This window comes from Syngnathoides biaculeatus, chromosome 6 (assembly GCF_019802595.1).
Source record: "Syngnathoides biaculeatus isolate LvHL_M chromosome 6, ASM1980259v1, whole genome shotgun sequence".
Taxonomy (NCBI): Eukaryota; Metazoa; Chordata; class Actinopteri; order Syngnathiformes; family Syngnathidae; genus Syngnathoides; species Syngnathoides biaculeatus.
In genome coordinates, this window is record NC_084645.1 from 17531206 (window position 1) to 17554950 (window position 23745).

At 40.7% G+C, this 23745-nt stretch overlaps 2 protein-coding genes across 2 annotated transcripts; one reads left to right on the forward strand and one right to left on the reverse strand.

Moving 5' to 3' along the window:
- Positions 1–4018: 4018 nt before the first annotated feature.
- slc23a4 (solute carrier family 23 member 4) lies at positions 4019–14370 on the reverse strand. Its single transcript, XM_061822628.1, has 12 exons — positions 14237–14370; positions 13632–13772; positions 12346–12503; positions 9572–9731; positions 8997–9178; positions 8536–8656; positions 8186–8342; positions 7852–8105; positions 7583–7747; positions 7252–7360; positions 7045–7140; positions 4019–5156 (listed from the first exon to the last, which is right to left on the reverse strand). Exons 1-12 carry the CDS (start codon positions 14282–14284, stop codon positions 4888–4890), a joined length of 1860 nt encoding a protein of 619 aa, XP_061678612.1. The 5' UTR covers positions 14285–14370; the 3' UTR covers positions 4019–4887.
- Positions 14371–20635: 6265 nt separating this feature from the next.
- On the forward strand, positions 20636–22760 carry LOC133501952 (intestine-specific homeobox-like). The gene is made up of 5 exons (XM_061822177.1): positions 20636–21017; positions 21109–21165; positions 21636–21784; positions 22105–22218; positions 22569–22760. Exons 1-5 carry the CDS (start codon positions 20831–20833, stop codon positions 22758–22760), a joined length of 699 nt encoding a protein of 232 aa, XP_061678161.1. The 5' UTR covers positions 20636–20830.
- Positions 22761–23745: the final 985 nt, after the last annotated feature.

Consider the following 23745-nt stretch of genomic DNA (forward strand, 5'->3'; position numbering starts at 1 on the left):
TCGCAGGGCACATATAAACAAATAGCCACACTCACAATCACACCGAGGGGCAATATAGAGTGTCCAATTAATGCTGAATGTTATTGGGATGTGGGAGGAAAGTGAAGTGCCCGGAGAAAACCCACACAGGCACAGGGAGAACATACAAACTCCACAGAGGTGGGGCCAGGATCAAACCCGGGTCCTCAGAACTGTGAGGCCAACGCTTACCAACTGGAAACCTTTACAGAAAAATTTGGTTACCTTCTTTGCAACCACAGCAATAAAAAATGAATTAATAACACTGTGGAAGGGTCTGTGAAAAGTGAATATTATTATTTTTTGGGAAGAACAGTCATTTTAACAAGGGTCTTATTCATAAAACTAATATTCAGAGGGCATGAAGTCTCCGCTTGAGTAGGACTAATCACTGATGTCTCGGTATGCTTTCGATTCTCTCAAATTATCTCAAATGAAAATATCCCCAAACGTGTATACAGGGTCATAGTTGGAGGTTCAACTAATGCGGACAAATACTGTATTCACAGTGAACCTCAGTGGTGTCACTTTGCAAGGCACACAGATTGATGCAGGGCCGGAAAGAAGACGGCAGGCGAAACTCTGAATGTTCTCGTTATGCTAACTTGACATCTGAGATGAGAGACAGGAAGGGAATTTGAGGACACCACTTGGAGCTAAAGCACAGTTTCTGTACATGGATTGTAACTTTACTAACCACAATGTCTAACTTTTATTTAATTTAAATGAAATTTTACGCTCAACCAACATTGCCAGTTTTTGCTCCTTGTTATATAGGATTAAACCCAGTTTTGTTTTGTTTTTGTTTTTTAAAAGGCACTCTATTCTTTTTGTATTCTATAACAATACAAACCTGAAAAATCTCCCAGGAGCTTAGACTCTCATTAAATAGGATGCAATGAAGAGGCCAGGAAATAATGATTCTCATTTGCTGGGGTCATTTAGTATAATGAGGTATACACTTAAGTAAAATTAAGACAAATGTTGGACTAATGTGAGAGTAAGAGGGGAGTGTTCCCTTAACAGTTAACATAATGGCCAGTCAGTATCTTTTCATAAATTGAGTTTTAGTATCAATGACAATTGCAGTAACTGTGGACTTTAACTTCTCATTTCAACTGTCTTATTTTCTATAATAAAGTGTTGCTATCTCTTAAAATAGATGTACCCTTTGTAATTGCATTCATGTGCTCAAGTTGCAATCTTTTTTTTTTTTTTGAAAGTACAGTATTCTTGCACATCTGGTCCGAGTGAAAAGGAGGAACACGACGCGGGCTAAACGAAGGCAATGATTTGCTCGCTGAGGCAATGAATCTTGTCGTGGGCCACTTAAGAAAGTCGGGGAGAACCAAACACTGGTTTGAGTGCTGACCTAGTTTGAGGTCAGCCCACAGGATGGCTGAGCCATCCAGCCAGCCCTCGGGTGTCTATTTGTAAATGACATCGCGTGTGAGGGAGGAATGATCTCTCTGACTGTACAAATCCTATTCCCATAGCACACAGTACGTTCACACATGATTCACTTTAGTCAATAAGTGGGAATTTTTTTTCCAGTTTACCTTGAATCCACCTCCTGATTGTCTGTTGAACTTTTTCTGATGTTTTTCATTTCACTTTATCGCCACAGAAAGAATCCAGGTGCTGTCAATACAACAGACCGTGCAGGAGGAAAAATATATTATTCTCCTAACAGTTTGGCCCTAGTGGAGTGCTTCCTTCTAATGCGTGCCATGATCGTTCATTTTGGATTTTAAAAAATGTATACAGTTTAATACAATGCACTCTAGAAGAGGTAATTAGTGTTCTTTATCATCATTTATCCATCCATCTATCCATTTTCTTCACCGCTTATTCTCACAAGGGTGGCGGGGAGTCAACGGGGAGGAGGCGTTGTACACCCTGAACTGGTTGCCAGCCAAACGCAGGGTACATTGAGACAAACACCCGCACTCACAATCACACCTAGGGGCAATTTAAAGTGTCCAGTTAATGTTGCATGTTTTTGGAATGTGGGAGGAAACCCACGCAGGCATGGCGAGAACATGTGAACTCCACACAGGTGGGTCCAGGATTGAACCCGGGACCTCAGAACTGTGAGGCCAACGCTTTACCAGCTGAGCCACCGTGCCGCCCAATCATAATTTATCTTTTTGTTTATTTATATAATTCTCTTTCTCTGTCTCTTTTTCTCCCGCTTTCTCAGTTAAGATGGTGGAGACAGATGGTCGCCTCACTAAATCTTAGATCTGAGGTTTTGTCCTTGGTTAGTATTTTTTATTTTTTTTCCAAAACCACTATGACTCAAGAGCTGCTTCCTCTGGGGAACAATCGGGTCTCTTTCACGTATTTGGAGTGTGGTCCGGAGGCTGCACGATGGATTAGCAGTTAGTTGTGAGGTTTAGGGTTCAAATCCCAAGCTCTGCTCTTTTTATGTGGAGTGTGCATGTTCTTACCATTGTGAGGTTTTGGGGTTCGAATCCCAAACTCTGGTCTTCCTATGTGGTGTTTGCATGTTCTTACCATCCTTGTGTGGGTTTTTTTTTTTTTTGGGTAGGTGCCATTCAAGGTTACACAAACAAGCATGCTAGGTGAATTTTGAAGACTCTAAACTCTACAATTATGTGAATGTGAAAGAAATGTTATGGGGTGTCTGGCAATTCACCGGCAGCCATTGCGTGCAGTGTACCCAAATTCACTTAGGATAGGGTCCACCTTTCTCAGGGTACTAGTGAGGATAAACAATATTGAAAATGGATGGATAGATGAGGCACTGAGGTCCCAATCAATTATCTTTAGAATTGAGCGGCAATGCCATGGGTTTTAGTTTGAATGGTTTCCATTACATTGGTGTCAAAACACAGACTTGAAAACGTAACCCCATTAGTCTTCCTGCTTTCCGTGTTTGTTTCCATTACAGATCATTAAGTCCCACAGCTTGCAAAAAAAAAATGTCATGACTAAATGACGCTGTCATCATTTATCAGTACTGAACACTCACATCACCACTTTGCATGTAACACAGCTTGGTCAGTGAGCTCTAGTGGAATTACCTCTGGTCCTTTTTTCCTAATCGGTGGCTCACGTTGCATGACACATTCAGTACCTCTCCATCGCGCCTTCAGCTTCAGTTGCCAGTTTCACATCTGTGAAAATTATCATTTCATTTTATTTCCCAATAGATTTTATAGCAAATTGGACCCAAATGTCAAAGGCGCTGAGGTCAGAGGCCAAATCAGTACATGTTCCTGCTCAGCACGCATACAGTATATTGTTGGTGGTTTTTCCTGGTGGCCTTTTATAGGTTGTGTTGTTTGCAATGTTGTAATCAGTATTGAAACATGAGTGTATAATGAACGTGTAATCAACATGTAATTTATCTTTCTTTTCATACAGTTGTGAGCCCGCTCGGTTCCCACTGTATTATTTTTACTCACAAATTGGATGTAGTCTCCTCGACACAGTGACGTCTTGAACTGCAGACAATTTTTGTAACCTCTTCAATGTGCCACTAACAACAGTGTCACATGTATATAACAAACAGAACAGCGTGACAGTCACATACCAGTTTTAAGTATACATTACTTGCATCAGTAATTTTTTTTTTCAGGGAGCTCTTCCTATGATTGGGAAACTGACTTTTAAAAGCGCTTTTTGATTGTTTTTTTTTTAAAAGAGCATTATTTTAAATAACCGATTCACCGTGCATCATACTATGATGTGATGATTGCATGAAGGCCTTGTATTCCCTGAATGCATGTGACATTATCTTAAGTTTGTACGAGGATTCTGTTGAAAAGTCTGTGCCCCCCCCCAACCTGTTCCAAAACATGCATGTTAGATTTATTAAATAATGGGATTTCACACTCAGTTCTAGAGCAAAATCTATTAAACAGGGAAACAAATTAAAGCATGTCAGATGACAACGTTCCCACACATTAGTCATATAATTAAATAATCAGTGGTGCCGTTGACCACTTGTTTTTCCTTTTCTGCTCGCCAGTAAATATTTTACCAAGATCCAATAGACGAAGCAAGGTCCATTGAATCATGCTCAGATGAGTTCTATGTGTGAGAACCACAGAGTCCTGACCTCAACCCCATTAAGACGTTTGGGATGAATTAGATATGGTGAGCCAGGCCTGCTCTCCGGTCTTGAATGGACAAAGATCCAATTGTCCCAATACCTTTGTCATCATACAGCGGTTTGTAATGTAGCTAACCGATTCCCTCTGGTGGTCTACATCTAAATTGCAAATGCTGATCAATGAGACTAAAGCAAAACACAAAATTGTCGAACGACGATTACTGATACTAAACTGGTAAATTAATCAAGATGGAATATTTTTATCTTGTACATAATAACAAAAATCCGGTGATTTTATACATTGCACTGTGATTATGTGCACAGCTATGCGCTTTTACCTTACTGTAAAGACTTGAAAATCAAAATGTATGATAAATAAAACATTATATACACGTGTTCATATTTACATAGTGGCGGTGTTGTAAATGATTCTCTCTTCTCACCTTTGAACAAAATAAACCATAAAAATATAGTAAACATTTTGCTCAAATAGTCTAATGTAGTCTGATAGTTGTTTTGGGAACATCAAATATATAGCTTGTAGTCTGATAGTTGTTTTGGCAACATCTAATATATAGCTACATAAATGAGTGTAATTCTGAAAAAAAAACCTAAATATTTGAACAACTCATTAAGCGTGACTTCAATAAAATAAAATAAAGAGCAGTACAGCGACATCATGTCTTTCACAGTGAACTTAGATCAAGTTCAGGCGTCTCTCATGACACTGCATGTATAGATTTTCTTTCTTTCCCCTAAACAAGATACAGACGTGAGTTAATAACTTAAAAAGTGACTCCAATAATAATCTGTGAAGGCTCTGAATGTCCATCTGCATTCTTTGGGTCCCGACTGGAATCGTCATTTCCACATCCATCAAGAGGTTTGGGCACAGAAGGTGGGCAGAATGGCAGGTAACGGGTCCAGGGACAAGAAGACAGGTACGCGCTCAGGCCAAAAGGAAGATCGTAAACTTCTCTGCACTCCTGTGTGTTGGTGGAGCTGTCCTCGTGAGCTTTGTTCCAAGCCAGGATTCCTCGTTCCTGCTTTGTGCCTGTTAGACACGCATGCGTCAAATGGTGACTTGAATGAAATGTGTGAAACCAAATACTGTACTGTACACTATGCCCTGCAGTTTTGCTGCATGTGGATTCACCTATGCTTCACTGTTTTTGTGCCCAATCCATTCTAAAAGTATTTCTGTTGCCATTTTGTGGCATGCTGGTTCTAAGAAACTACACTTTATTACCAAAAGTATTTGCTCACCTGCCTTGACTCACGTCTGATTTTAAATGATATCCCATTCTAAATCCACCTGATCTATTATGATGTTGGTATATACTTTGCAAGTATAATAGCTCAACTCTCATGGCAAGGCTTTCATCAACATTTAGGAGTGTATTTATGGGCATTCTTGCCTGTTCCTCCCAGGGCATATTTGTGAGGTCACACTGACCTGGCTCACTATCCACTCAAAATCAACCCAAAGATGTTTTATCGGGTTGAAGGCAGGACTTGACTGTGCAGGCCAGTCAAGTTCATCCGTACCAAATTCTCTCATCCATGTCTTTATGGACTTTACTTGCTCGGTGGGTGCACTGCTCCACAGAGATGTTGAAAGAAGGGGTAGTCTCCAAACGGTTTGAATGTCCAAAATCTTACAGTATGCTGAAGCATTCAGAGTTCCTTTCACTGGAGCTCAGGAATACAATTTTGGTCATTTCTAATTTTGGGAGAACAGTTTAAAGATGGCCCCTTCTGTTCCAACATAACAATGCAGTGCTCAAATCAAGAATGAGAGCGTATAAGATGTACATGAAAAAATATAATTATTTCGTTCACTCATTACTTTTCTGTACTGCTTATCCTCACGAGGGTTGAAGCAAGCTGGAGCCTATGGTAGCTATTTTAGGGCAAGAATCTGGGTACAACTGCCATGAGCAAGACTGGACCACTGCTAACATGGGCTTGGCCTGGCCACCGCTCTACTATGCTCTGTCACCTCTGACTCCTGTCACCGGCCACAGCTGTTTTCCATGTGGACTCTAATTAGACCATGTATTTAAGTTGAGTTTTGTCACTGGCATTGCCAGTTCATTGCCTTGTGTCAGTGTGTTGCGTTCACTGCCAGTTGGATTCTCCAGCACTGAGAGTAAGTGTAGTGTTGGGCTATCCTCGTCACAGCGATTCTGTGCCCTTTGGTTTATCCCGTCCTGTTAAGATTGTTAGTTTTCCCCATAGTCATCAGAACTGGCTGCATGTCTTTTTGGATCCTGGCGTTTTTGTGCCTCTGCCTTGTTTTGGACTGCTTTTTGGTATCAATCCGCTTCCGAAATAAAACCACGTCTAACATCATGTTCTCGTCTTTGAGTCCTGCAATTGGGTCCGCCCTCGCATCATTGGTTCATGACAGAACGAACTGGCCAGTTCATTCCCTCCCCCTGACCCCCCTTCCACCCTCCCCTGATCATGTATTTTTTGTTTTTTTTTTGTTTTTGTTTTGTTTTAGTCTGTCTGGGATCTGCCTTGGGGGGGTGGGGAGTTTCTGTCATGAGCAAGGATGGACCGCTGCCAAGAGGGGTGTGGCCTGGCCACCGCTCTCATGACAACAACTTGAATTAGTTGCCAGCCAATCACAGGGCACATAGAAACAAACAACCATCCGTGCTCATATTCATACCTGGGGACAATTTAGAGTCTTGAATTAACCTTCCGTCTATGTTTTGGGGATGTGGAAAGAAATACTCGGAGAAAACCCCCACAGGCATGCCAACTCCACTCCACTTGTCACTTGATTTTAAAATAAATTCAGAAAAATCTTAATGTCAAGCCAACCACTCTCCAGATATGGAATAAAAATTAAAATATGCTAACTCAAATTGGGAAATTATGGAGAATTTAAGGTCAAACATATACCCAAAGCACAAATGAGTCAGTATTACCTGGAATTGTGTTGTCTAGAAAGAATCCAAAGAAGCCTCCAACAAACATGCTGGTTGTAAGAAGAACTTGCAGCACCTGGTCTAACTCAGCCACACCTGGATAACAGCGAGACCGTGTCACAACATGGATCGTGTACATGTTATGCCTGGGTACATGTGCATGTTTTAATGATCTTTTTTTAGTTTTAAGTGACACAAGTTTTCTACCTGTTGAAATAGATGTGGGGTTCTTTATTACCCAATTAGGTATGACCAGACCCGAGAACATGGAGAAACCAAAAACGAAGATGTTGCGAGAGGAGTTCAAATCTGAATACTAAAAAAAAAATAAAAACATAAATAAAAACATAGTCATGAAGAAGATTACGATACAACAAATTTGTGACATTTTGCTAAACTGCCCCTGCATATTATCATCTCATACCCATTTGTAGAGCTTTTTAGGGTTTCCAGTGAACTGGAGGTACGACTGATATGTGAGTGCAAAAGGAAAAAAAATGAAATACAAACGTCAACTGCACTGATGTGCACCGCTCACCTGGAGATTAGAAATCCCTGCAGCAGAAATGACTCCAAACATAACCATGAACATCCCCCCTATGACGGGCGATGGGATTGTCGCAAATATGGCTCCCACTTTGCCAAAAACGCCCATAATTATCATAAAAATGCTCCCAGCGATGATCACCACACGACTGCCCACCTGTTGATGAAGTAGAGGAAATCATGCTAATGACTTCTCTAGTAGCTTTCCTTGAGACAAAGTCCATATTCATAAATAAAGCCAGCCTGGCAGAGTGGTCTGACCTTTGTGATGCCAAGTGCTCCCACATTCTCGCTGTATGAGGTGGTACCATTTCCTGTCCCCCAGGCTCCGGCCAGCAGACATCCCAGTCCCTCCATGCCAATCCCCCTGTTGATGGCATGTTTAGGTGGAGCCGTAGCTCCCGATAGCCTGGCACATGCATGGTAATCCCCAACAGACTCTATCATTGACGAAATCACACCAGCAAAAATGCCAAGCACACCCGCCACACTCACAGTGGGCAGTCCCCATTGACCTAAGGGAACAGAGGAGGGCACGGGGGGGTTGTGGGATTCTCATCCTGTTTTCATTACACAAAACCTTGCAGCCTCTTACCCGGATAGGGAAGTGTGACCCAAGGAGCTTTACCCACTACATCTCCTTTCAGATCAGTACGAGCTAGGTAGCCATACTGGCCCGGATCAGAGGGAAGTACACTGAAGACTGTTAAAATATAGCACAGGAGCCACGACAAGGAGATTCCGAGCAGAACCTGAAGGGACAAATAAAATAAGACTTAAAACCACTACAAAGTAGGCATGGGCATTTGTAATTTTGTGATGGAACAAGAGGCACTCTAAATATTTTGAACTCCGGTTTTCCTAGTCCATAAAAAAAAAAATATATAGTAGTGTTTCATACAGCTTGTTGGACAAAGAAATCAAACAGAAAAAGGGGTTACATACTGGAAGAATCTGGAAGATGTACACACGACTGGAGTGTAGTTTTTTATCCTTGCTGTATGTTGGGAAAGACACGGGAATGTGACGAAGGTACTGTGAGAAAACGATGATCAGAACAGTGGTTCTGCATGAGAAACAGGGGGAAGGGGGGATCACAAGATGAATGTAAATTGCTGATTCAAAAGCATTTGGTAAAATAGAATGTACTGCCATGAAAGTAGGTTCTTGGATCGTTGGACTTTTAATAGGATTTCCTACCATACTTCTGGGGGAGATTAAGGGTTAACCACACAATTCAGTGGAAAACTATGTGTTTTGACAAAAAATGCATTTAAGTGGAAACAGATTTCAATAAGCATCCCAATGGTAGTATTGCAATTAAAAAAATGAAAACATTAAATGAAATGGAAATACCACCCCTAAACCATATGAAGTCCAAAACTGACTCTTGTAACATCTCTTACAAGGTTGAAATTCCCCAGTGGTTCCCTGCACTGGCGCCAGCAGAGTCAAAAAGAGACAGTCCAATGAGAGTGATAGTGGGGGCGATGGTGAGAGGTCCAATGAAACGCATGAAGATGCCGATGAGCCCAGAGAAACCAATAAAGACCTGTAAGAGTGAGCCCACCATAATGGACCCCTGGAGCTGCAGAGAAACATGGTACATGATCATAAAGTCAGCAGCCACACAGATAAGTTGTACTGTTGGTTAATTAAAACAATAGCAACAAGGGTTGAACATTTCTGGACTACACGTTCTCATGCAAATTTTAGTTCAATTAGTTCCAATGAACCAATAATTTTAATAGATGAACACATTTTAAAAGATTTCTTCCAATGCTACAAACAGTTGTTTGGTCAACAAAATTTGAGGTAAACCAATCTTATTAGCCATGGATTTTATATACAAGCAATGTATTTTTTCAATGATGTTTTTAAGCTATCAATAAATGTATTTTGTCATCATTTAACTGCATTGCGAGAAACACCAGCAAATGTGTGTTGATTTTCAAGCCGGTGTGTCCCCTAATTGACTTACTGCTCTCATTCTAGTCTGCCACACTTCTATGAATTCACTTGAAGATGTATTGACGAGGCTTGCGTTCTGTGTCCAAGCAGGACATGTCCACTCCGGCATGGACAGCATCGCCATGGATGGTGCAAGCAACGTGAACGTCCCACCTTGGAGAATGGGAAGTCTGCAAAAAATGTGTCACGATCGATCAATTCAGTCATGTATCTTGAACCACGACATAATCTGCCAGGTTGTTTTTCATACAGCAAAGTGGGAAAGAGCTAAGGTAAAATGTTTGGAAAAGAACAGATCCTCAATACTGGGAAGGTGATAAGATTAACATTCCATGATACATTAATCAGATGTCATGAAGTCATAAAGTTGTTTTATATTCGATCAGATTAGATTCTACTCGAGTGTCATACATAACTACAAGGCAACAAAATCCATTCAACCAAACTCATTCAACAGAAAGTTTTAAATTGCATACACAGAGTAGGTATATATTGTCAATATATGTCAACATCACGTAACAAAAGCTAATATGTACTGTTTGGGTGTCGGGTTTAGCTTCTCCCAAGAATTTGGGGGAAGACAAAAAAGCATCAGTGGCCCTGAGCAAGAGGAATGTACATTTAGCAGGAACAAGATTCCATTGACAAAATTCTTTCCCTCATCCTTCTCTGACACCGACATTCAGCATGACTAGGACTGCACAGTTATTATTTCACAATTACAAAACCTGCTTTGGATTCATCGGGATCAGCAAATGGACATCCATTCCAAAAACACTCAGTCCCGAACATAATAAACTAAAAACTGAGCAAATGAACAGGCACAACATTCAGGATCACCGTTCCCTAATTCGGCTTAATCCATTCTGCTTTTCTGCTGATTTTCACTGGGCCAAGCAGAACACATTTGCAGTAACAAGATGCCCTGGAATAATCAGATGCTTGTGCCTTGTGTTTACATTGCATTTATAGGAAATTAATTTGATACCTCCAAGTACTAACCAATTAACCTTCTGCTGTACCAAAGTTCCTCGAAGCCCACACATTCCAAATAACAAGCAAGACTTTATAAAATATACGACAAGTGGATGACTCAATAATGGGGCCCAGTTGTGATTCGCTGTCACATGTCCCAAACTAGATGGCTTTTTTTCCCTTTCCAATTCCAGATTTACTACAGAGCGCTGCAGGACACCACAGAACAGCAAAGATGCACTGGAGGCTGCTTCACCAACTGAGACCCTGTAAGTTCCATCGATCACATAAGTGAGCCCACAAATTATTAACACAGCCATTCAGCTATCGCTACTGGATAGCGGTGTTTTAAAAAAATGTACATAATAATTTAAACAAAACAATGGATGTGCTCAGATGACGGAGAAGGGTAATCACTAGAATGGCAGACGAGATAGTTCAGAGTACTTTCATTGCTGGAATTAAACTCAAAGGCCAAGTTTTCTCATCGTGATGAAGTCTAACAGTTGTTCCAAAGACTTTGTATGGATAGTAGTTTTATATTTTCTTTATATAGTTCTGAATGAGAATCTAAATGATTGTTTGTCTCCATGCTGCCTTGTGTTTGCTGACCACCAGTCTTGCGTGTGCCCTTTGCCCAAAAATCAGCTGGGATCAGGCCCAGTCCAGCTCTCCAGAGACCCAAATGTGGGGAATGCAAAGAGAACATGGATTGCTGGATCACAATTAATAATGTCTCATAGCCTCAATGTGAAAGTTATGTTTTGCATTGATGTGGGTTCATGTATTCATATTTCAAAGACAGCTGCTCTGACGAGATTACAATTAAACTCAATTGAGATTACACACATGTAGTTAGTCTTCATGTATGAGGTGTGCATTGGTGAAGTGGCATTTCTTGGGAACTTGCCACAGGGCTCATCTCGACTGAGTCACATTTCTTTTGTTCTGAAAAAAAATGAATGGTGTATATGTTAATCTATTCCAACATTTTAAATGTATTTACTATTATTGTATTACTATTGGATCAGCTGGTAAAAGTGTTGGCCTTACAGTTCTGAGGTCCGCGGTTCAATCCCTGATGTTAGGTGCAGTAGGGACAAATATGCTTCACTAATGATCGTAAAATGCAAAGCTCCACGCGAGGAGGTCAGAGTTCAGGTTGGTGGCGCACATTACCATAATTCATATTAATGTGTAACATAAGACATAGAGGCGGTACGGTGGATCCGCTGGTAAAGCATTAGCCTCCCTGTTCTGAGGTCCCGGGTTCAATCCTGGACCCAACTGTGTGGAGTTTGCATATTCTCCCCGCGTCTGCCTGGGTTTCCTCCGGGCACTCCGGTTTCGTCCCACATCCCAAAAACATGCAATGTTAATTGGACACTCTAGATTACCCCTAGGTGTGATTGTGAGTGCGCCTGTATGTCTCGATGTGCCCTGTGATTGGCTGGCAACCAGTTCAGGGTGTACCCCGCCTCCTGCCCGTTGACAGCTGGGATAGGCTCCAGCACTCCCCGCGACCCTCGTGAGGATAAGTGGCCAATAAAATGATGGATGTGTACTAGGTGCATTTTTGTAGCCTTTATCTCTCTTCAACCACCTTGTTAGATCATTTGTGGGATATAAATAATTCTTAATAATTCAAATATTAGGCATTCTGACTCTTGATTCTGAGTCTTGTGAGGCAGTTTTGATTGAGTCTTGTCAACTCAAGAACGCAACAATTGGCTGTTGTCTTTGCTCCAGGGGGTTGGTTGCACTGAAAAAATGACCGATAAAGCAAAGTACTGTTTTAGTCTTACTTACCGGATGCCAAATGTGACTTGCAGAACAGTGCAGATTCCAGACACGAAGAAGATGGTGCTAATGAGGTGACTTTGTGTGAGGGCATCATGTTGAAGACACAAGCCTTGTGAGAGGATCAATGGGATGGCAATAATACCTCCAAACGCCGTCAAGCAGTGCTAAGCAAACAAAATGTACAGTTTGAGACTTCGATTATGATATCATATAAAACCACTTTGTTGATATTTTGCCAGTGTTGACATCCGTATACATGAACAGGCTGCAAGGGGGCAGTCATCTAAGGTAGTGGGGAACTTCACATTTACCCTTCCAAGTACACGGTCTTTCATCAATGGGAGGCTGCTGTCATGTAAGGCACTACCTGGCCCACTGGGAGGAATTTCAGGTTGAGTGTCTTGCTCAAGCACACTTGGATAGTGGACAAACAGAGTCAGGATTTGAATCACCGACTCTAACTGTAGGTCACAGGATGACCCGCTCTGTCAACTGAGGTCCAACTGCCTGGCTAGGCAATATAGGCAAATGATCAGGGCCTACAGGGGGTGCCAAAAAAGAGATCACCTTGACTATTATTTTAGTATACCGTAAAAAAAAAAATTAAAAAGGCGGCACGGTGATGCAGCTGGAAAGCTTTGGCCTCACAGTTCTGAGGCCCCAGGTTCAATCCCGGCCCTCCATGGAACAGTAATTGGACACTCTCAATTGCCCTTAGGTGTGATTGTAAGTGTCGCTGTTTGTCTCTATGTGCCCTGCGATTGGCTGGCAACCGGTTCAGGGTGTACCCTGCTTCCTCCCCGTTGACAGCTGGGATGGGCTCCAGCACTCCCACGACCCATGTGAGGCTAAGTGGGTAGGAAAATGGAAGTTGTTACTGTTAACTCCTAAAATAGAAAATCTAAAATTATGTACAGTATATATTATGGATGACATCAGAATATGTGCTCAACAATCAACATTGCTGTAATGAGGAGAAAGACAATAGAAAATGGATGGAGAGGGTGTTGGTAAAGAGGCTAATAGAGTTGCACGCATTTCTTGAGAATATTTGCTTGTACCAGGCACCCAAGCACTTCTTAACTCTGACATTCCAACTGGGACTGAAGCAAATATCACCATTAGGGCCGCACATATAAAACCAAGCAAGTCTAACGAACCATGAAGAAGACGTAACATGATAACATGATGAAGTAACATGATCCCTCATGTGAGAAATCATGACAATATTTTCATTGTCTTGCCTTACAGTGATTTTTGCCTGGGTACACGGCTGTGCTTTCTTGACCTACCTGAATACCAAGAAGGATACACAAGTACCAAGGTGGTACGTCTGTTACGCAGTAGGCCAACTTGCTGCGCTCTTCATCCACGGAAGTATCACTTCCTTCTCCATGTTTTGCTTCAGGTAGGTCACAGAAGCCCCCTTCGAGCTTGAATGCAGGCAAAAAGATAACATAAACATCTCAGAACTGTTTCTGTCCTTTATGCAACATTTTTACAGTAAAATACTTTTCTATAGGAAGACCCTCAAAAGTATACTTTTATATTAAGTACACAGGCAAATGTAAGAATGTTTCTGTATTTCTCACAGTATACGTCTGCAACATAATATAGATATAGAGCATACGTAGCCATCCGTTCTCAATACCACTTATCCCATTCAGGGTTGTGGGTCTCTGACTTACTCAGTGACTTACAGAGTATGTGCCTGTGTGTGTATTCTATACACTGTACATATCACAGAGGTATATTAAACTTGTTACATAACAGATCTGATCTTGAAAAAATACATTTTGTGAGTTTTTTTTATTTTCATACACAGTATTCTCTTGTGAATTACCCGAGTAATTTAATTGCTTTTAAAATCCTGTGGAAGAGGAAACGTCATACTCACTGAAAATGCGAAGTTGTCCAGCCCGTTACTTTCCTTCTCTGGAGCCATCTTTACTTCATTCAGATGGCTGTCACAAAGCAAAATAGAAACAAAAAAACTTGAGAAATCATCAGGTGGAAAGGTAATGGAGCCCAGACGGGGAGAAGCAGAGAACTGTCAGGGCAAGGAGGGGCATGAGAGGTGGGCAGTGAAAGAAGGAGGTGTCAAAGTTCAAACACGAGACTCTGCGCCTTCCAATTGAAATGAGTCGCACCCAGAGCTCATGTGAAGCTTATTAGAACAGTAACAGCAGCTGACCCGTTTGGTAGTGGCCAGTGGCAGCAGAGGACACTCACTCGAGACAGGATTTGTTTGTTTCCGTTTCTTCGTTAGAAGGAAGGAATCTTGACAAGCCATAACATTTAGAAATGGGGGAAAAAAGAGGCCACCCCTTCTTAATCATGGCTTCTTTGAATTGGACGTATTTTGACCTTAATTCTGTATTTAACGACGCAAATGGGAAATACAATATGTACTCTAAGTTATGTTACGTTGGAGGAAATAAAGTCCTGTTCCCCTTTGGAGTTTAGCTAGATAAAGGTCTCAATTATATTGGATTAAGATGATCACATTTTTATAAATGTCATAGGATTTTATTAAAAAGCTAAATTTTTTCATGGAAATAAAAGTACAATACACAATGGACCGTTGAGGCTCTGGAGACCCCCGGTTGAGAAACACTGGCCAACAGTACATGAGATAAGGCAAAATAAGGAGTAATACCCCAATTGATCGATGGGGACATTTTTTTTAAATTCCCTGAAAAATTGTGATTTTGGAGATGCAAGGATTACACCTGACAGTGACCATATGTAGCTTGATGTGATGTGAAATATATACAATATGCTGAAAATTTCAGAGCTGGATGGTTTTCTTTGTGAATAAAGCCTGTAGAATGAGCTGGAACTGACACATAACATTTTCTTTCACAAATTCACTCTAGTTTAAAAACAACTGAAAATGGTGGCCACTTTTTGGTGAAACAAATGCAACTCACAGTTGGAGATGAGAATAAACTGAGTCTCGAGCTCAGTCATGAAATGGATGAAGTGCAGTCAAGTTGACTGCATCATCCACGGATGGGTTTGCTTAGTAGGCAAAACTGCGAGGGTCCAGCAGGGTTCCTGTGACGCTCTTTAGGTGATCAAAGGCCTGCATTGATTGCAGATGTTAACGGAAAGGCGAGAACATGCAAACTCCACACAGCCGGGTCTGGGGTAGAAACGGGGACCTCAGAACTGCGTTCTGTGCGTTTGCTTTCAAACTCTTTCTGTGTGAATCTCGATGACTTATTCACCAGATACATATATGTATCTATGTATATCCAGTTGTCCAAGACAAGCGGAAGCGAATTGACAGTCAAATTTCTTATCGCCGAAAACATGGACTTGGCCGTTAATTATGGATCCTCTATGCAAGGGTCTCTAATTTTTCCACGTCCCTTCGTTTATAATCACCTTCTAAAGGTTTAACAGTACCGGACAAAACTCTGGGTGTCATGCTATAAGACATATTTTCGTTTCGTCTCAACGGTATTAACTTGTAACAATACTTTGTTTGACCGGCAATATGGCGACGATCAAGATCACGTGATTTCATGATGTAAGTCCACGAGCTCTATAACACTAGGTATAGTCTCAGTTGTAAACATAACACACCACTGTTGAAAACAAATAAATAAATAAAGGTAACAATTCTCCACATAAAAGAATTGAAGGGAGAATTACCACAGTGGGAGGTTATAGTGTTGTCCTACAGAAAAAAGCCACTTAGAACTCCCTAGGAGTTGTTGACTGGTCCAAATTGACTAAAATGGGGGAAAATAATAGTAAGGAAAAACATGGGAACACACTGGAGTGTAAGGATTGGAAATATGTCTAAAAATTAAATCCAACACAAAACTAATATTTATATAAATGGATATCAAACACAATTTCACTGGTCAGTTAAATAGCCACAAAATAGTGACCTTGCAAGAGTGTATCATAAAAAAGACATAAAAAAGCGTGGCTATGATGAGACTGAATATTGTATGAAAATAGCATTGTATAGAGAAGAGGGAAAGTTGAGAGAAAGAAAATGAAATGATGTTTCATAGAAAAGCTGATGCCGAGACAGGACTGACGTCATGACGGTGATGGTGAAAACCTCGCAAAGACTCACACTGGCTAACATTGGCTATTTTTGTCAGGGTTGCTTTGTTTGTCACATTTGCTTTGTTGCATTGCAGACCATGCTCAGGAATAGAAAGGAGGACTTGTGGAGATGTGGGCAGAACAGGTTGGTGATGGTGAAAGAGACATCTCACGTTCTCCTCATGAGCAAAAGTTCCTCTTGTCTTCCTTCCTTGTGAAATTGTACTTTAAATGTCCTGGAATGCGCGAGCCTGGCCCTCACCGGACGCCATATCACTGATCATGTCACTAAAGCTGTCTCTGACTGCAATAGGCTGCGTAAACCAGCCAGGTTTTCTCCGGGCGCTACAGTTTCCTCCTATATCCCAAAAACATGCAGCATTAATTGGACACTCTAAATTGCCCCTAGGTGTGATTGTGAGTGCAACTTTTGTCTGTCTCCACGTGCCCTGTGATGGGCTGGCAACAAGTACAGGGTGTACCCTGCCTCTTGCCCGTTGACAGCTGGGATAGGTCAGACACTCCTGCAACCCCTGCGAGGATAAGTGTGGCAAAGAGGATGGATGGATGGATGGATGGATGGATGGATGGATGGATGGATGGATGGATGGATGGATGGATGGATGGATGGATGGATGGATGGATGGATGGATGGATGGATAGTTATGCTATTCTGTTTGCTGTGGTTTGAGAATTTTAGTTTCGATGTGACCACTGTGAGTGTGACCAACATCGTCAGTAATGACCTGCCTACACAGGCAGTGTATGGGGCAATATAAGCTTCTTTTGCTAACAGATGTGAAATACAAATGTCCCCTCACAGCATCGTGAGCATCTTCATTATGGTAGCTTACATACACACTAAAACACTTGCTCGCATTCACCCTGACAATGTAACCGTTGTGTTTAAGTGTGCTTTGTTGGACAAGTCAACAACATTTGGAAATGTTGGAACTCAGTGTGCGCATAAGGTGCCCCACATTATAAATCACCTTGTCTAATGTGGTGCCTCACCTATTTAGAAGTGAATTTAAGACCTCTACAGTAGTAAAATACGGCAAATTAAAAAAAAAAAAAAACTACTTAGAGACCAAAATCAGCAAATAGGCGGGGCCACGACAGGGAGAACCGCAAATGGCCAAAGGCAAACTAATTAATTTGCTGCCAGCCTTCCCATGGATGTTTGACTTCTCAGTTCGTCAATGGCAGTGGTTGTGTTTCCCCAATACAATTAGACTGTTTTGTAAGGTCGTATTGTATTGGGTTTGTTGAGTTGATTTTTCTTTTAGAATTGAAATAGTAATGGCGTTTCAGCTCCGGTGCTGTCATTTTAGATCAAATGGGAACACGTACTTGCCTCCCCAGTAGTTTTCCTATGCCTTCCGCTGAAGTTGACAGAATATGTACTTCGTCCTGTCTCCCTCACACATTTCCAAACCATCACATGATTCAAAGAAACCGTGAGTGTAACTTAGTTTTCTAATTTGCTCCACAACTGTATTTCCCCCAAATTATACTAAATGGCTTTATTCATCAAAGCGTCTGATAACATCCCACATCCCATGAATTACTGTGAGCTGTTCCAGAGATGTTCTTTTGTCCGTATTGGGTCAAAACTCAAACTAGTCACGGGAATCTTTATCTGTGCTCCAAATCACCAATTTAGGTCACACCAACACAAAAGAGTGAAATGTGGAACAAAAATATTTGAGAGCATATAATTAAAAGTGCTTTGAAGTTTGTAGGTTCTCCAACCATTCAGTCTACCGATCTGGCTTATTTTCTGAATAAGAATTGTCTGACATCATAAGGGGAGGTCTAGTGTGAGGTTACACAGAGATTTCGCAGCAGAAGAGTCACCAAGAAAATAAAAATAAAAAACATACATGTTATGAAGGGCGTAGGGGAGTCTCCAAAATGTGCTTCGAATATTAGACAAACAATTGTATTGACTGTTTCTAGTGCCAAAAACAGCATGGCTCTGAGGAAAAGGAAGCATTTGAAGGCAGGAATTCAGTGGCAAATCACCGTGACCTTATTGGACCCCCTCAGTTGTGTGCACATGTGCGTTTATGCACCTCACAAGCATGGATGAAGTGAAGGTGTCCAATGACATGATTATGTATTATTCTTACATCATCTCCTTATTGTTTATTGATATTGAGTCAGAAAGCTTGAAATTTCACAGACATTTCATTTCACATGTGCAAAAATGTGTGGACCGCTTGGCTGTTTGGGCCATGGATTTGATGAGGTGGTTTTGAAGGGAAAAAAAAAACATCTATATAGTATATCTGATGGCCAATGATGGCTGCTTTATTGTCATTCAATCCATGCACCAACGAGTCCATTCCAGTTGGTGGTGGTATTGCACCTTGTATGTGAGCAACATATTGTGAGCATTCTACAAAAGAGTACACGAATTTACTTACTCTCGTAAATGTTAAAATCACCTCCAATGTACTTATAATGGGTAGCCTGAGTGTTGGTGGTTTCTTTTATTGTTATTGTATTGTGCGCACATGTATGTATAACGTAGCTTGACAATAAAGTTACTTGAACTTGAATAACGTTTGGTGGCAGGGGGGAACAAAGGTAGAAATATTCTTAAGACTTTTATTTATTTTTATGAACAAGGAGAAATAAGTTATTAAATACATTATCATCAGAAGTGTGATTCAATCCAAAGTAATTAAAAATCAAGGCACAATGTAGCCTGGGATCATCCTGGAAAACTAGCATTGCACTACAGTTCTAATCTATCCTTGAGATCTGATGTCACGACTCGGGGGAAGTTTTTAAATAAACTGTCATGACCATGAACATCACAGATTTATTTCATTAATGTGGATCATTTCCACGAAATTATGTGTCACTTCGGTGTGCTGACAAGACTGAGTACTAGTCTGTAACTAAAAAGTGTGGATAATTCATTTGTATGACTGCATCTTTCAATAAAATTGCATGTCAGTTCTTCCAGCCCAATGTTTTCAAACCCAGATGGTAAACATCAGCCAAGCAAGACAGAGCTTCTCGCTTTGAAAATAATATGATTGGCTGTTTAGGATCATTGAAATTGAATGAAAATGATACGACTATACGACATTAGGTCGAAAAAAAATGTGACACATATCGATTGCTGACACGCGGTTGTCAAGTTACATTCAGGTTGCCGACATTCAGTTGAAATGAGTTAGCCAAATTGCTAGCTGGCAGGAAATCTTTCTTTGTGGGGAAGAAAACAATGGCGGATATCAGTACATTTTTCCCTCCATTTTTCCCTCCTTCCCATGATGCAACATGTTCATGCATTCTAGGTTCCTGCACCAGCATCGCAACAAAAAAAGAGTCCTGGTAAGTGGCCCTATTTTTTTTGGGGGGGGGTGACCACCAGACGAAAAAACTACTCTACGCTTTTTACTTGTGAGGTATTTTTACCACAGGCCCATGAGCTGCTCATGCGCTCACTTTTCAGTATACAACACAGGAGGTCAGTATCAATCTTCCATTCCAATAATTCCAAGAGGCGAATTTAGCTGTGAGAGGTTATTGAAGGGCCAAGGTCGTAAAGATTACCAAACCAATAAATCCTTTGATAAGGCCAAAAAAAAGGAACTTTAAAGCAGCTGCCTTTTGTAACTGATTATCACTTTAACCACTGACATTTTTGCTTGCCTCATGATATAATAAATGTAATGCATATCGTTAGCCTAATATCATAAATGCCCAATTTATTTTAACTTACTGATACAATGTTGATAAAATATTAACATGTTTGCTAAAAAAAAAATATTTGTCTGTAGATTCTCAGTTGTTGTGTTGGGTTACAGTAATCTGCAAAAGTTGAATACATGTCAGTAAACTCTTCTTGTTGGTCAAATTTGTTAGGGTTTTTTAAATTAATTTTTAAGGTAAAAAATGACTGAGGCAATTGTGTGTGGAGGGAAAAGTAAAATCAGAAGACTTGTGTGTGTGTGTGTGTGTGTGTGTGTGTGTGTGTGTGTGTGTGTGTGTGTGTGTGCGTGTGTGTGTGTGTGTGTGTGTGTGTGTGGTGTGTGTGTGTGTGTGTGTGTGTGTTGTGTGTGTGTGTGTGTGTGTGTGTTGTGTGTGTGTGTGTGTGTGTGTGTGTGTGTGATCTTTGCAGACACTGACAAGAAAACTTTTGAATGGTGATTAGAATGCTCTTAGAAGTATGCTGTTACATGGCGTCGCTCCTCCTCCGTGATGGCCATGTGATGTAGGTTGATCACAGGTCACCAGGCGAGAGAAACTATCCTGAATTTCTTCACCACAGAGCAGAGAAGCAAGTCAGAGCAGCGTTTTCCGAACCGGATTGCGTTACTTTGGTTTCTGTTATTTTGGAGGGTTTCTGTGCTTAACATGCCAATACATTGAATGGCATATAACACATTGGGTTCAAATGCTGGAAATGTGGAATAGAGATGATATGGAGAAGCGGTCTGACCCAGAACCATGTAAAAAATTATCTCATTCTATTGAGGAGATTCTGAGAAAGCCTAACACCATCAGAGAAGAGGAAAAAGTTTGTCGCGGCGGTTCTGTTATCAAGGAGAACAGCAGGATATCAAACCAGCTTGTATGTGCAGGTATGCCCTTCTAATAAACTTCCTTATGTACTACAGTATACCTATGGTTACCATATATCGATTAGCTTGATTGTATATGAAACCCCTAAAGAAATTACGGAAATCAGACAAGACAAAGAGTTGCCAAAATCCACTGAGGACTTTACCAGTGAGTATTATTTTCATCAAAATAAAAACCTAAACTAAGCGGACAACTACAAATGAGATAAGATCCAATCCAACCAGACCCACTCTATTTATGTGGCGTAATCTAAAGTTCCCAAAGTGCTCCATAATGCATAAGATATTAAAGTTATTTGATAATATCACAATGGTATGAGAAGAAAGCTGTCATACTAGGCGTTCAAATGTCTTAATTATTTGAATAATAATTACTTGGAATAATAAAATATAGTATTACTACCATTGATCTACAGTGAGGACACACATCTAATTGCCTCCAGTTTGAACTCTTCAAGCAGTTTTCCAGTTCAACAAATACTGCAGTAAATTATGGAAGTGCATGCTGGTTTTAGGAGTGTCCTGTTTACATTTGTTGTTGTTGTTGTTGTTGTTTTGGCTGTTTTTTGGGCCTCAGTCTTCTTTTGTTGACAATGTCACTGTTCATTTGTTTTGTAGCTGGGAGAAAAAAGCGACAAACCAGGGTTACTTTTACACCATCCCAGGTGCAGGAGATGGAGAAGGTCTTCCAGCAGACTCACTACCCTGATGTCAACACCAGAGAGCAGCTTGCCTCATGTCTGCTCCTTAGTGAGGCCCGCATACAGGTACGCAAGACATGTAGTCCATTCAAAATCAAACTGGTCATTTATCGGATGCCCTGTCTGACTTGACTGTGTTTTACAAATGAAGTCAAACTACAACGTCAATATATAATTGGCGGGATGTTGGAGCGTACTGCCTTTGAAGATGTAAAGTGTTCTTAAAGACTCTATTGATCTTTTGTTTAAAACATTGTTTTCATTCACTTCCCATTCTAATGTCTTCTTTTATACGTAAATATGTTCAATAAACACTCAATGAAGTCTACAAACACACGAAATTCTATTCAAATGCTCTGTTTCATTGAAGGTTTCTTCTTCTTTAGATTTGGTTTCAGAACCGTCGCGCCAAATGGAGGAAGACTGAAACAATGAGGGAAATTCAGCCTCCCGACAGAAATCATACTCACTCGCTCAATGATCACCAGTTATTTTATGAGGTATGTTTAAATACTGCAACCACGCACACTGGACAGTTTTTGGGTACATCTGCAGAGTTTAATGATGTGCAGTATGAAATTCTGTCTTTTTAAAAGATTTTAAAAAATACTGAATTTTACATAACACTGTCAGCAAGGTTTTCATATTTTGCATGTTATGTTTATTATTGTGGCTGTGTAGGCCAGTTACCTAATAAATTGACCTGTGAATGAATGTTATCATTTTTTGTTGCCATAAAACAGCTCCAATGACAAATTGCTTGAACAGATATATAATCTCTGAAGTCTATCATCATGTTTTGGACAACACTATATCTATATGCACTCTTCCACCTCCCCCTCCCCACCAGAAAGAACGACTGGGGCCAGCGTGTTGGCTGCCATGTTGCTCACAGACGTTGTTGCATTCAAGACTGCTCCTCGCAACAGAGGCAGCTCCCAGCATGCTGACTAACACACATTTCACACATGGCGGAAGTCTGTTTTTTGAGCCTCAAACGGGGACTGCACTTCTTGTAAATGATGACACGATCAAGTTGTGACCACAGCATCACCTTGGTTTTTATTCAGGACTTTTCTGTTATCAACCAAGCTGATTTAAAACTGGATGTGCTTATATATATTTCTTGAAAATAAAATCATTCTTGAAATGCTACATTAAGAACTTTTTTTGTTTGTGATTGCAATATACGGATATGTGTTATAGTGCAGGACAAATTATTTTCATGACACCATATTTCTTTAACAGAGATTAAAAAAAAATGAACCTTCCGCCTGCGTACATTTGTTTGACTTTCTGACCAGCAGCTCTTATCTTAATTTGAGCTTGTAAATCGAGGTTGCTTGCAGGTCAGCGGCATGGGGAAGTTGGAGGACGATGACAAATGTTGCAAGAACCAACAAAAGCTATGGCCACTTAGCAAATGTGGAATGCAAAAAAAAGATGGATGCTTTTGAATGTCAAATGACTATAGTATATGATAAATTGTGGGCGATTACACATCTTTCAATGTGGAAAGCAGTTAACAGTCTTGCACACTTAAGACACTTAAGTTATACGTCTGGCGTAATGTAGATCGAATTGCAGCAGCCTTCACAATGATAATACTGATTTAACTCTGATTACCTTTTGAACTAGAATTCTGTGTACATCATTTTACACCTTTGGAAATGTAGAATGCAAGGCATAGTCACATCACACTCAATCTAATGCTGCAGTAACACTAGAGACCACGTACCCATTTTCTTTAGCACTTGTCCTGAACCGCATTGCATCATGCTAAGAACTGGTATGAAAATCTGAAACTCTTGTGTAGCTAATTCAGTTATCCTTAATCTACACATCATCATCCCTCTAACTGTCATGAAGTGACATTAAAATTCCCACATTTACAGTTCGGGGTCTTGGGAGTTCAGGCAATGTAGCTGTATCCAAGAGATGAGCGTAACAATCCGATCTCAGAAGTTGAGAACCTTGAGCCGGATTTGCTGCATTTTGAGTGTGTTGTCTTTCACGTTTCTGACATG

Bases quoted from the DNA above. Each gene is read 5' to 3' on its own strand.
- LOC133501952 (XM_061822177.1), top strand. From the start codon at position 20,831: ATGCTGGAAATGTGGAATAGAGATGATATGGAGAAGCGGTCTGACCCA. The intron at 21,785-22,104 runs GTACGCAAGACA...CTTCTTCTTTAG, and splicing joins TTAGTGAGGCCCGCATACAG to ATTTGGTTTCAGAACCGTCG. The intron at 22,219-22,568 runs GTATGTTTAAAT...CCTCCCCACCAG, and splicing joins ATCACCAGTTATTTTATGAG to AAAGAACGACTGGGGCCAGC.
- slc23a4 (XM_061822628.1), bottom strand. From the start codon at position 14,284: ATGGCTCCAGAGAAGGAAAGTAACGGGCTGGACAACTTCGCATTTTCA. The intron at 13,773-14,236 runs GTGAGTATGACG...CCTGCATTCAAG, and splicing joins TGGACAACTTCGCATTTTCA to CTCGAAGGGGGCTTCTGTGA. The intron at 7,361-7,582 runs GTGAGCGGTGCA...TTTTTTTTTTAG, and splicing joins CAGGGATTTCTAATCTCCAG to TATTCAGATTTGAACTCCTC.